Genomic DNA, 12551 nt, shown 5'->3' with positions numbered 1-12551 from the left:
TATTGAGACCGCCGAGAGAAAATTAACCTCTCAACAAACTCAGACTGGGGCGTCGAATCCGAGAATCGATCTCGGGCTACATGGATGGCCCGGGGCTACATGTACATCGATGGCCCGGGGCTACATCGGTTGCCCGGGGCTACATCGATGGCCCGGGAGGTTAAACTGACCATCTCCAATGCACCAATCATCAACGTAAGCCGCATAACGTCGTCGTCGTCGTTCTTAATCCTGTTACTGCTGCTGTTGCTAACTTGGAACTTAACCGACCATTATAAAGCCTCCATCACATTCATCCCACAGTCCTCAATTGAAAATGATAACCGGGACATATACCAGACGTATATAAAGTAGCCCACAACAAAAACCTCCCACCCTCCACGTAAACAAAGATAGCACTGTGCTGTGTGTACAAACCTTGAAAGCATCCTTTATTTTATCGCGATAGAGTGGACGCCCTTTCCAAACATTTTTACCAGGGCTGCAGGTAAGCCAAGAATCTGATGTTGATACTTTTGCAAAGGTACGTAACTTCCCGTTTTCAACAAATCTCAACTAGAACTACTCAGGTAGTTACTGATGGAACATTTTTGCGAAAAGCCTGCATTGCAATCCACACCTGATTCACGGTAAGGAAAAACATGTATGTCACAATTCTGAAGCTCGCAATGATTGTCACGAAATCAGTTTCTTTGCGCGCTAAATATTTATGAGACAGGCTATCAATTATAAAGCAATCTCTCTTTTTTCCTTTTCATCGAGTTATTTAAGGTGACTCGTTTGCCTTAAATGGCAGGAGAACCTGTATTAACAGTACGAAATTGACGAAATTGGCGAAAATTAATGTGGCACAAGAGGAAGCAATGGGTGACAAGTTCGTTTTATTCCTCATGTTAAATTCTCTCAGTTCTTCTCCCTAGCTAGAGTACGGCAAAGCGCCTAACAAAAATGAGATATGTTAAGTTCGGGTTTTATCTCAGGTATGTTATCCTTTGATGTTTTATTGTTTGTAGTATAAGGATTATATTATACACAGATATAATGTGAGAAGAGACCAAATTGCCAATCAATTGCGGAAGTAATAATATTCTATTCTTTATTTTTGTTTTGTTTTCCTTGATGAAACCAATCATGATTGCTTGCCAAAATATTACAAGTTATTCTGTGATATTGTAACACAAGTTGTGATATAAAACCTAAAAAAAATGGCAACTAACAACAGCTGAAGCGCATACAAAGATAATATTTCGACAATCATTGATTCTTAATTACTAGACATTGTCCATCCGCAGTGAACGTAAGTCGAGGGGCGTGTGACCCGGCATTACACAAAATTATCTCACTGCTTGAAAGGCCAAAACTGCTAATAGTTCTCTGCTGAATAGTATTTTCTCTTCTCTCTGATAAAAAGTTTTTCAGATGTGAAACATCAGAATGCAAAGTTCTGTGCCAATTTTTCTGACTTTACTTCTCATCTTTGCTGGTTGTATGACAGGTAAGTACCAGTATCATTTGAACGCTGCTATATGAGTCCCAGGGGGGGGGATCCCATATAAAAAGGACGGGGGTGCTCGTTGTACCTTTTAGGGGTTAAAAAAGCGGTTTTGGTACCTCTTAGGGTGTTTAGCCTCAAAAGGTCCATAGCGGGAGCCTTAGCGGTGCCTTTTAGGGTATTGAGCCGAAAAATTATGACAGGAGACATTTGACGATTAACTTTTTTTTTCTGACGAGCACCCCCACCCACGGGATATGAGTTTTGATTCCCAAGTCTTGGTTCTGCGCTTCATTTTCATCATTTTCCTATACCAATGTGCTGATCTGTAAACACTCGTTTGTTAATTTAGTTCGTATAATTCGTTTTACCATTGCATGGCAAAAAATCCCCCCATTTCAGGCGTCAGTTCAATAACTTTGACTGTTGTTACGACAGGTTCGAAATTGTTTCGTCTATATAAATGGCAACTATAAGTGCCTTTTCCAAACGACAGGACAATAAATGCTCCAACGAAACTGTTAATTAATGGCTTAATGACCTGAATTCCCATTAGTCCGCCTTCTTGGTCACGCAGCGAATTAGAGCAGGTTTACACTAGAAGAAATTGTTCCGGATTAGTTACGAATCCGGAACATTTTGGCACCAGATTGGTTTTGCCGTTTACACACAAGAGGACGAATCCGAAATAAAAACTCCCAGGTTTGGCAGAGAGATTTTGAATCGGAAATTTTAAAGTGGGAACTTTGCATCCGAAAACTTTTGAATCCAGAGAGATTTGTCGTGTAAACGATTTTCTCTCGAATCGTCTCCCGATTCTGGATACTTTTCCGCCTGTGATCTTTTGAATTTGCGGTAAAACCAAAATGGAGGATCTATTGCTAACAATGCTAGCGCTCTCCCGTTGCCTGATCTTATTGCAGGTTCAGGCGATAAATTTTATTATGTGGATCGCAATATTTCTGAAGAAACGCAAATTATTATCGCAAGGAAGTTTAACGTCAGCCACACTTAATCGCCGACGACGTCGTAGATGGCAGGATCAAAGAGCAAGACGGTTTTGGGTGAGGCCAGGTCGAACAAGTGCCTGGTGGGACAATATGATGGATAATGTCACGGTAGCCAGTGAGTGGAAGGAAAATTTCAGAATGTCCCACCCTACCTTATGGAACTTTATGAAGATCGTAGGCTCCTACTTGAGAGAAAATCAACGAGAAGGAGGCGTCCCATTTCACTTGAAACTCAGATGGCTGTTACTCTTTACTACTTGTCAGATGAAGGGAGGTACAGGACAGTTGCAAATGCTTTCGGAATTTCTCGGTCATTCCCGGAGTTGTCGTTGTGTGTAAATGGTCAGGAACCCAAATATCCTTTCAGTGTAAACGCCTCCGAATCCGAATACTCTAAAATTGATGAATCCGGAAACATTTACGAATCCGGAACAATTTCCTCTAGTGTAAATCTAGCCCTTCAACATATTTCTGGACGAGTTCAGTTAGTTTAGCAGAAATCCAAATAGAAGTTATAGCTTTACAGGAAGCTGTCCTTCCAGGCGGATGCCTATCAGCTTCCTTGCTTGTCCTGGGCCAGTTAGTATTTGAATAATCGTGTAATTGAGAAAACTTGTGAACTCGAAATTGTTTCAAATTTTCGACTTCACAAGTTTTTTTTCTTACAAGAAAAAATTACCTTTAACAGAGGCTTCAAAGCTCAAACGGTTCAGGGGAAATATTCGTGACATTCATTTTTTGTCATGTACTTAAAATAACTAATAATAAGCCATTTGTCAGCGCTAATATTTCACCATCTTCGTTAGTATTTGATACGCAAAGTAGTAATATATTTCCAAACAATTTAATTTATGTTCAATCTTTGTTTTTTGGAAGGGGGATGGTTGTTAACAGTCAAATCATATTAAAATGGATGTAAGCCTTACCTGATTCTTGAAAAAATGCAATAATATAAAATTGTTAAGCAGCTTCTGTGAGATTTCTGCGAGATTCACAAAAAAAATTACGTAAGGTTATCTTTACCCTTTAATTAAGAGGGAATAAGACCCACCCACATCCCACTGCACTTATGCATGACTTGTCGAGCATAACTAATTCAGCGTCAGGGCATTCATGTAGGTATAAGACCTGACTGGTGTATGAATGTATGTTTAGGGTCAAAGATTCGGTATGAGGTAAACACATACACTGGAAACAAGTTTGGTGCAGGCACAGATGCTCGAGTGTTCATTACCTTGATTGGAGAAAAAGGTCGATCAAAGGAAATTGAGTTGGAAAGCAAAGGACGCAATGATTTTGAGAAAGGACAGTAAGTGTGATTCATTGCCTTTTCCATCATTAAGGTCCATTTATAAAGACAATATTTGTCGAACATCTTGATACAAATTTATGCAAGGCTTCACATCTCTACTGATTAACCTCAGCTTATGGCTTAAAGTAATCGCATGGTGATTAACAGTTCAAACTATTCAGAAGTGTCTTTTTGGTTGATTGGCTGATCGCGCAGGGTTACCAAATGTCATTCTCTGTGAAATTATCAATATTCACACACACAAATTTACAACATGTGATTTTCAGGACCAACGAAATATAATATATAGATTTAGCCAAGCCTAAAAGGGGAGCTCCCTGGTTATTTATTCTTACTGCCTGTAGGGTTAGTGAAAATAAAAGGCTTCGAATTATCCGAGTTTTGATGTTTCCGGTTGTTGCTTTAATAATTAAATCATTTTCTTTGCTTTCTTCTATACAAAAAGTCATTGCCTAACAAGTGAATTCCACGGTACATTTTACGCAAAACCGATTTCACATGAATCAAGAAGCGATGACTACGATATTGGTTTTGCGAATGAAATTTACTTTGGAATTCACCAGTTTGGGAATGAATTTTTCTTGAACTGCATGAGTTTTAAAAGAAAACAACCACACCCTCAGCGGGGGAATGCAAAAGGAAAAAAGCTATTTCAGAGTCAACCGCCAATAGCCAGCGAATAGGAATCATGCTAAAATTAGAAACCATAAAAATTTTTTTTCACAAAAAAGAGTTTTACTGATGTACTTTATGCCTCTTTATCTCTGAAAACGAGATCATTCACATTTTGATGTATTTCATTGAAACACACCAAGTTGGCTTGGAACAAGAATCGGCAAAATACGGCGATGCAACCAAGAAAGGATCCGTTCCAACACTTAAATAACGTTTAGGTGCTTTAAACAAACTTCTGAAAACACAAGCTAGTAAGAGTTCGCCCTAATTTTACGAGACCTCATTGCGATTACGTGTTCATAACATAAGGGCAAAATTTTCTTGTCACTGTCGAGGTACAACGAAAACCAGTTGGGCAAACGGATTTAAAAAAACTTGTTCGCTCTCATTTTCGAGCAAAACAAACAAACAAATCAAACTTTTCCTTTATGTCCAAAAGAGTACAGATAATTGTTATTTAATTCCAGTTGACAAAGGAAAAACCGATTCAACCACTTTTTGAAAATAACAAACGGTTTAGTGCCCAAGAAAACGATTTGTGGGGTAACTTCTTCCACTAAGTATGAGCTATTACTGGTATTCTGTTTTGTCGTTGTCGTTCTCTTTCGCTCTCCTTTCGTTTCTGTTCTAGTCATAGGTCCTCCAGGCATCATGTAACCTTATCAGAGCTTCTAAAGATATGCTAAAAATTGCAATACAGAGAAAAAAAGCAGCTCTAAGCAAATTAAAAATAAATACTCAGCTTTAAGTTTATATCCCTCCGATGCTTGACTTGAATAACTGCGTAGCCGCCAGAGTGGTCCACAGCTATCATGATATGTCAAACTGGATTGAAACCAGCGAAAAATGCAGAAAGAAAACATATTCCAAACCGTTTTCCACCTGAACACGAAAAGCATTGACTGTGAAAGAACTATAGTTGACGTAGTATGGCCGTGTAGCCGCGTCGAGCCATTGAAAGCTCGCGAAAAATGAAACCTCGCTTAGGTTTAGGTGAGTTAACTTGAGTTGAGCCTGCAATCCAATCGAAAACCAGTACCTGTTCAGCGGTCAACTTCAAAAAAACAGCAGACCTCGGTGAACTCTAAGCTTGAGCCCGCGATATGGTCACTTGATACTGGTCAGGGGATACCTTGTTTTGATGTGTCAATTGATCAAAACATGGCTGTCCAATATCAAAAATGTATGCTGTAAACTAGCATGATACTGGAGGGGTGGATGTACGTACGTACGGACGGACGGTCGATGACGCCATGGCTATAAAACCAAAATTTCTCGCATCGATGGATTACCATATTTTCTTAACTATGGCGCTCCATGCGCGGAGCTCCGCTACAATGATACAACAGAACAGATCTCACTTTTTTAGAGTCCCAACTGACCAGTAGTCATCCTTCGCAGCCGTTTTTTTGGATGTCACGCAACCCTGTGACATCCAAAAACCGGCTGCGAAGGAGACTAACTGACCAGAGGCAACCAGTTGGCTATTTACAAGTGCAGCCGAGAAATTCAGTGACCCAAGGACTCCCAGGATAAATTTTAACCAGTGGTCAGAGCGGGTCTTGAAGGCAAGCGCCGTAATTGTAACCACTGGGCCACGCTGCCCTTTTCTTCAGAGTTAATTTTCTCATCGCTTTTAGGAAGGATACATTCTTTATTGAAACCAAAGATCTTGGAAAGCTGACGGCCATTAAAATTCGGCATGATGATAGCTGGTTTGGATCCGGATGGTTTTTAGAAAGGGTGAGGTTTTTTCGCTTTTTTCTTTTTTAATTAAAGGATTATTTGCATGAGATAATTTTTCTCTGCTCGTAAACAAGAGTTTCAATTTTTACTAAATAGATCACTTAAGAAATCATTATTGTCAGTGTGGATACACTTAATTATTTATAAACTCACAGAAATCAATGACATGACTAGGGTTACGTCATCAGTTAAATTCCGAAAAGATAACCGGAGTGAAGAAAATAAAATTTGGAAAAAAGCAACACAGGTTGCCTTGTGGTTTGAAAACTTATTCTAGTTCACGTATTGCAATTGCTTAAAAAGATTCCTCCTTCACCCATTAAATGTTTTTCTTTCTTCTTAACATCACGATGATCATCATGACCTTTGTTCGTTTAGCTGATATACATATTCCTTGACTCTTTTTCCGCCGCTGTTTTACATGTCCACACGCTCAGATGTAGAATTGCCCGGTCGAATTTGAATAACGTCAGTGTGTGAGAATAAGGGTGGTCCTCATTAGTTTACTTTTATTGTACTATTTTGCTCCTTGTGAAATTCCAGGTTAAGATAAAATCGGCTGACGGATGTGTGTATGAGTTTCCGAACCACAAATGGTTGGCCTCCACCTATGGAGACAAAATGATTGCGCGGAAGCTTGTTGGCAGGAGTCGATGCCGAAATGTAGAGTCTCCATCGACAGGTTAGCCAATCATTACATACCTCTTGGAAAAAGGATTAAATCTTGCACTAGACTTACGTTAAACTTGACGACGTTTCGTCCGAAACCATCGGACTTCAACAGGTCAATGGTGGAGTCGTGACTAGTCACGCAATACGCGTGACTAGTCACATGAGAGACGGGGCGGAATGTTGCGTAGCTACTCGTCCCATGCATGTGATAGTTTGAAGCGGAGGCCCCCCTTCTTGTTGAGGCTGGGTGCCTCAACCCTCTCCCAAATAGCCTCTTTCACCCCTCGCTCGAACCACCGTTCTTCCTGGTCCAAGATAGCTACCTCTGGGAGATTTGGTGCTCTTTTGTTTTGGCATGGGTGTAGACTGCGGAGTTCTGGGCCTCCTAAGTCTAGTACAAGATTTAATCCCTTTTTTCAGTAATGCCTACTAGATGAATAATCTTCACAGTTCATTACATACCTCTTATTCTTGGTTTTCACATGACGTCACGACCGCCATGTTGGTGCCCAAAACAAAGAAAAGGCGGCCATGTTGGTGCCCCGACCAAATCCTCCGGGAATTTAACTCTATTATTATGCAAACGCTTCCTTTGTTTTCGTTGAAAAACATGGCTGTTGATCACGTGAGTGAAAACCAGCAATTAACCGAGTTAAGGGTCCGTACCGTAAAATTACGGACCAAGTTTCTTCCCGTTGATTTATGTCCCAAGCGCCATTAAACCAGGTCCAGGCCGTTGCGAGATTTAATGTAATTCAAACTTTTAAAACATAGTTAAAAATCCCCTCTAACAAAAGGCATGCTGCAGTCCCGTAAAGTAGACGGCATATTTGACGAAAAAACCTCAGCAAATGTTTAAAGAGGGCAATTAACCAGCGGATTCCGCTTCCTTTGTCTTAACAAAACGTCCAATGTCTTGACTTGGTCTTAGTATTTAAAGCATAATTCAATATTGGGATAGAAAAAAATTCCTGTACTATATGCGCTCTGAGCAAGGGAAAATATTTTACTTTTTATCTCATGATTTTCAGAGTAGCATTGCGTTTACGCGAAACGGCAAATGGGATACGTTAGGCTACTGCTTGTCATTAAAAAATTAACCTTTTTCTTTTAAGTTGTCTCGCCCCTTTAAAACTAGATTGATATCTTGATCTAACTGACAAGAAATGGGTTAACTTCAAAGTCATGTTTCGTCCATTTTTGGCGAAACGCAAATGTCAGTCTCACGGCATTTTCCCTTTCACGTACACGCGATGTTAAATCTCTCTAATAATTTTTATTGTAATTTGTAGGTTGTCGGGATATTTTAGGTGTGAGCTCGGGACTAATCAAGGATATACAGCTGACGGCGTCATCATCTTACGATGAGCATCACCAGCCTTACCACGCACGCCTAAATAAAACTGTCGAAGGATCCCGTGGGGGGTGGTGCTCGGCTTTCGCTGACGAAATGGAATTTCTTGAAATCAACTTGGGAAACAGAACTAACATTTCAGGTTAGCGTCCAATAAAACAACGTTCGTTCACAAAATGTGACTCTTCATCCTTGCATTAATAGGTAAGTTGATTTCAGACTATTCTCCATCTTTGGTCGCTGGCATGTAACAAGCAAAAAGAACTGAAGGCCTTTTAGCGCTGTACTATACTAAATCCGTCGATTGACATGTTACGAGAACTAGTACATAACAAAAACTTTTTTTACTTTAATTTCTTTTTGTTTCACCACTCACGTGATGTTGGCACCACACGCAGCACCACAGTTTCTTTAGAAACTACCCCTTCATTCAGGTCTTGTTTAGGTCTAATTAGACCTAAGGTTAGCTTTAATGAACGTTTAGGTTTGTTTCCGTATTGGTAAAACATGTAGCTTACAAGGCGTGCTACACTCTTCGACCGCTGTCCCATAAAACGCGTGTGCTGCATCCTCGATCAACGCCTTCGATATAGCTTCACCCAAAACAACTAAGCAAGTGTCTTTTACAAGGCCAAACCACAACACCAGAATTCTCATCCCTGCTTGTACTGCCCAAATTGTTAAGTGCTATCCTTTGACTTCCCTTTGATCATTAACACGGCTTGGTTTTGAAAACAACAAAAATCAATTGCTGGAGCCGCTGTTTATTAATACGAACATATGATCTTTTTGATTAGGCATTTCAACCCAAGGTCAATCTATGTTTGACAACTGGGTTACAATGTATGAATTGTCATACAGCTTAAATGGCAAACACTGGTTTATGGTAAAAGACAAAATGAAGAATGGCGGCGGCACCAGGGTAAGCAAACAGGGTTTTCGTTTCAGGGACGAGGCCGGACGTTTTGAAAGGTTGTTTACCATTTCACGTCGGGTACTTTGACGCTGTAAATTATAAGATTCGTTTGCTTCTTTTTTCCCTTTCCTTTTTTTTTTTTGCTTTTACGACTTGGGTATCTCAGGAAGCCATGGGCCGAAGAAACAGACAATCGCGCAACAAATCCTTCAAACTTGCAAGAAGTCATATCGCCTTACATGATTTTGCTTACTAAAAGGATTAATCGATCTTATGGCATTTCATTCACGCGATAAGTTAAGTTTTCTTTTTTTTCTCCAGTCTCAAGAATGTAAAACAGCATTTCTGAGGTTCCATACCTCCTTGAGGGTTTACTCCCAAGGCACTTGCAATCAGCCTTACAACGGAAAATAACCATGTCCGGTACTTTCCTTATCAAATCCGGTACTGTGAAAAGCTATCGGAAAACCTGCAGCACAGTTTCAACGGTGAAACAACGTCAAGCAAATGCCATGATTAGTGTTGTAGGGTCAAGGCAAGGCAAGGCGGATACATAACAGTGGTTTTCAATAAAGTATTTTCCCGATTTGCCTTAGTTCGTTTTTCATTACTACGCTTAGTGATTCAGTTATTCCAATCAGAGGCCGCAAAAAACAAACCCAATCCTGACTTCGCAGCGGGTGTTGCATGACTTGTATTACGTTCTGATTGGTTCATTTGATTGTCTGCTCTGGTATGATTGGCCAACGTAGTTACTTTTGTTGTCATTACATGATGCGTTTGATTGGTTTTCAAAGAGTGTCTCTGGAAAAAGAGCATCTCTTACAAATTAATAACAATTTCTCTCCCGCGATATCATGCATCAATTGCCCAGAAGTCCTTTTTCCTCTGGTTATTTACCGGTATTCCAAAATCGTTTTTTCTTTTGTTGATTGCTTGTTCGTTTCTATTCATAAATTCCTCGTGAAATTTTTGGCAGAATTTTACTGGTAACAAGGACATGAACACGGTGGTAACACATTGGTTTCCTACGATTACTGCTCAACATCTTCGTGTTCTTCCTATGAAGTGGAGTGGTCTTACAAACTGCATGAGGATTGAGCTGTACGGCTGCAGAAATGGTAAATATACATCAAAACAACAAGCGACTACTAGAGAACAGTCTTGCTCAGCGCCACAACCAGATTAAAAACTTACTGGTAGAGGTACCCCTGGGGAATACTCTTAACAAGCACAATCGGTTATTCCATAAAGCCAGTTTATTGTCCCGGCGTCCACGTGTATCCAAGTATAGGAGAATTTCACACTAAAAATATCTTTTCTTTGCAGGGGACACAAGAACACCACTTAAAGGTCTTTAAAATCTGTAAAAGTTGTTTAAGTTGATGATGTATGCCAATGTGGTTTCTGCATATACACATGAAATTGAAGTACAGGTGTCAATTACCTGTAACTCAATGCCAAAGAAGTTACCGCGAGGCTTTGACGGAACCAACTCATTATTGCCTCCCTTGAGTGAGACTGAATTTTGGGCTAACTTTCGATAATTGGAATTATTATTCTACAATTCTTACATAAACAATACGAACGTAGGACGGAGTGAAAACTCCAATGCGACTTTCTTTTTCGTTTCTACAATAATGAATTTCAATATTTTAACAAGCCTGCTTTGTTTGATTTGTAATTTTTGTAATGTCTCATTTTCTGCAATCATACGTATTAACGGATTCCGCTCCTATTCCGAATTTCCGTTTCCATTCTGGTTTCCGGGTTCCTGATTTTCCTCGCGCCCTTCCTAAATTCCTACGTTTATTTTGACAAGTGAGCTTAGAGGTATCGACGGAAGGTAGTAGCGGGCGAAAGAAGCAAAGGGATAGTCAGGCTTGAAAAAGGCAAACCACCAGCGAAAAGGTAATGGATATGTACAGAATCAGATTAAAAAGGTTACCACTTTTTCATCACTATCATTCAAAAGCAAACGAAGATCAGGGTGTTCATGCCTCTTGATCACCATATCGTTTTTTGTAGATGTTGATAACTCTAGGTCGTTGGCCATAAGACAATAGAGAGCTTTAGATTCGAGAACGGGAGCGAGTGTGACTTTTACTAGCGCATCACGCGCCTTCACGAGGAGTTGTTGCTCTTAAAAGGACCTCGTACTTGCATCGGTTCCTTTTTCCTTATATATCTACAATCTTTGTCAGCACGACTACGAGATGCGAGATACACTTATCAGATCTCACGTGTTTCAAAAAACTTGTTACTTCGTATTCCGCATCTCACCCTCGGATCATAGCTGCTCTCTGTTGATGATGATGGACGATGATGTTCTTGGATGAGTTATTGACACACGGTACCAATGGTTCCGTTTGATGAGAGTTGATCTCACGATCCACAAAAGAAAGGAAGGTGTTCAAGCGCTTGTGGTTAATCAGACAGGATGACGGTTACCTTCGCGCGAAGAGGGAAGAAATAGAAAACCCGCGCTAAGATAGCATTACTTTGTGCGGATAGCGACGGAAAAGAGAGTTAGCGGCAGTGTCACGCTATTTTAGTCAAAATTCAAAACACCTTAAAACACGTCTTTTGTGTCAATGAGGACCCAAACAATAATGCTGTGTTTTGTTGCCAATGGCCATTGAAAGTGCACTGAAGCTACTTTATGTTCTTTGCAGCCAAGGATTGGAGGGGGATGGAAATGGATTGAAACTTTTGAAAAAATGGCAGGCCAGTTTTTTTCAAAGTTTTGGAGATGTTGTTGCTCTGAAATTCGCGCAAAAATTAAATACGAATAGTTCACTTTGTGCCATATTTCATATCATCTCAGTGAGTTGTCGGGAATGGTTATACGTGTGGAGCAGATTGCTAATTAGTTTTACCCAGTTTTAACTTAAAAACAGGTAGATTAGCAATGAAAGTGGCCCCTTGTAAGGAACAAGCGTCTGGATTTTCTAATTTGCACAGACGAGTGCGTTTCACAGGGGCGGTTTCCCGATATTATGCATCCCTTTCTTGTTTTTCATTCTTTCTGCGAATGTTATAATCGGACAATTATTTTACCCCCGAAGTGTAGGTAATATTCACCACTTTCACCGACACTGGTCCCCCCCCTCTTTTTTTTGCTTTTTTTTTTTTTTTTTTTTTTTTTCTTTTCAGGTGAATGATGTTTCCAGTTAGTGTTACCAGACTAATACGCGTTTATCGAAACAATTAAGGACTGCCGCTTAGCCATTTTGCTCCTTTCGGCTGCTCGAGGGTTTAATAGTACTGCTTTAAGGCACCTTCCAGTTGACCAATCAGAGGGCGCGCGAACAGCCATATCTAGTAGGGTGGTGTAAAACAAATTTGACAACATTCAATGTTTTTTTATGGTT

At 40.1% G+C, this 12551-nt stretch overlaps 1 protein-coding gene across 1 annotated transcript; it reads left to right on the top strand.

The window, feature by feature from the left end:
• The first annotated feature begins 801 nt into the window (after positions 1 to 801).
• LOC138008825 (retinoschisin-like) lies at positions 802 to 12341 on the top strand. Its single transcript, XM_068856118.1, has 9 exons — positions 802 to 980; positions 1412 to 1495; positions 3658 to 3811; positions 6130 to 6232; positions 6779 to 6917; positions 8200 to 8403; positions 9059 to 9183; positions 10157 to 10298; positions 12334 to 12341. The coding sequence occupies exons 2-9, from the start codon at positions 1435 to 1437 to the stop codon at positions 12339 to 12341; spliced, it is 936 nt and encodes a 311-aa protein (XP_068712219.1). The 5' UTR covers positions 802 to 980; positions 1412 to 1434.
• The last annotated feature ends 210 nt before the right edge of the window (positions 12342 to 12551 follow it).

The sequence above is a fragment of the Montipora foliosa genome, chromosome 6 (genome assembly GCF_036669935.1).
Source record: "Montipora foliosa isolate CH-2021 chromosome 6, ASM3666993v2, whole genome shotgun sequence".
NCBI lineage: Eukaryota > Metazoa > Cnidaria > Anthozoa > Scleractinia > Acroporidae > Montipora > Montipora foliosa.
This window is presented reverse-complemented; position numbering and strand designations above follow the sequence as displayed.

Coding starts and splice junctions, on each gene's coding strand:
- LOC138008825 (XM_068856118.1), top strand. CDS start 1,435: ATGCAAAGTTCTGTGCCAATTTTTCTGACTTTACTTCTCATCTTTGCT. Junction 3,812..6,129: donor AATGATTTTGAGAAAGGACA/GTAAGTGTGATT, acceptor CATCGCTTTTAG/GAAGGATACATTCTTTATTG. Junction 6,918..8,199: donor TGTAGAGTCTCCATCGACAG/GTTAGCCAATCA, acceptor TGTAATTTGTAG/GTTGTCGGGATATTTTAGGT.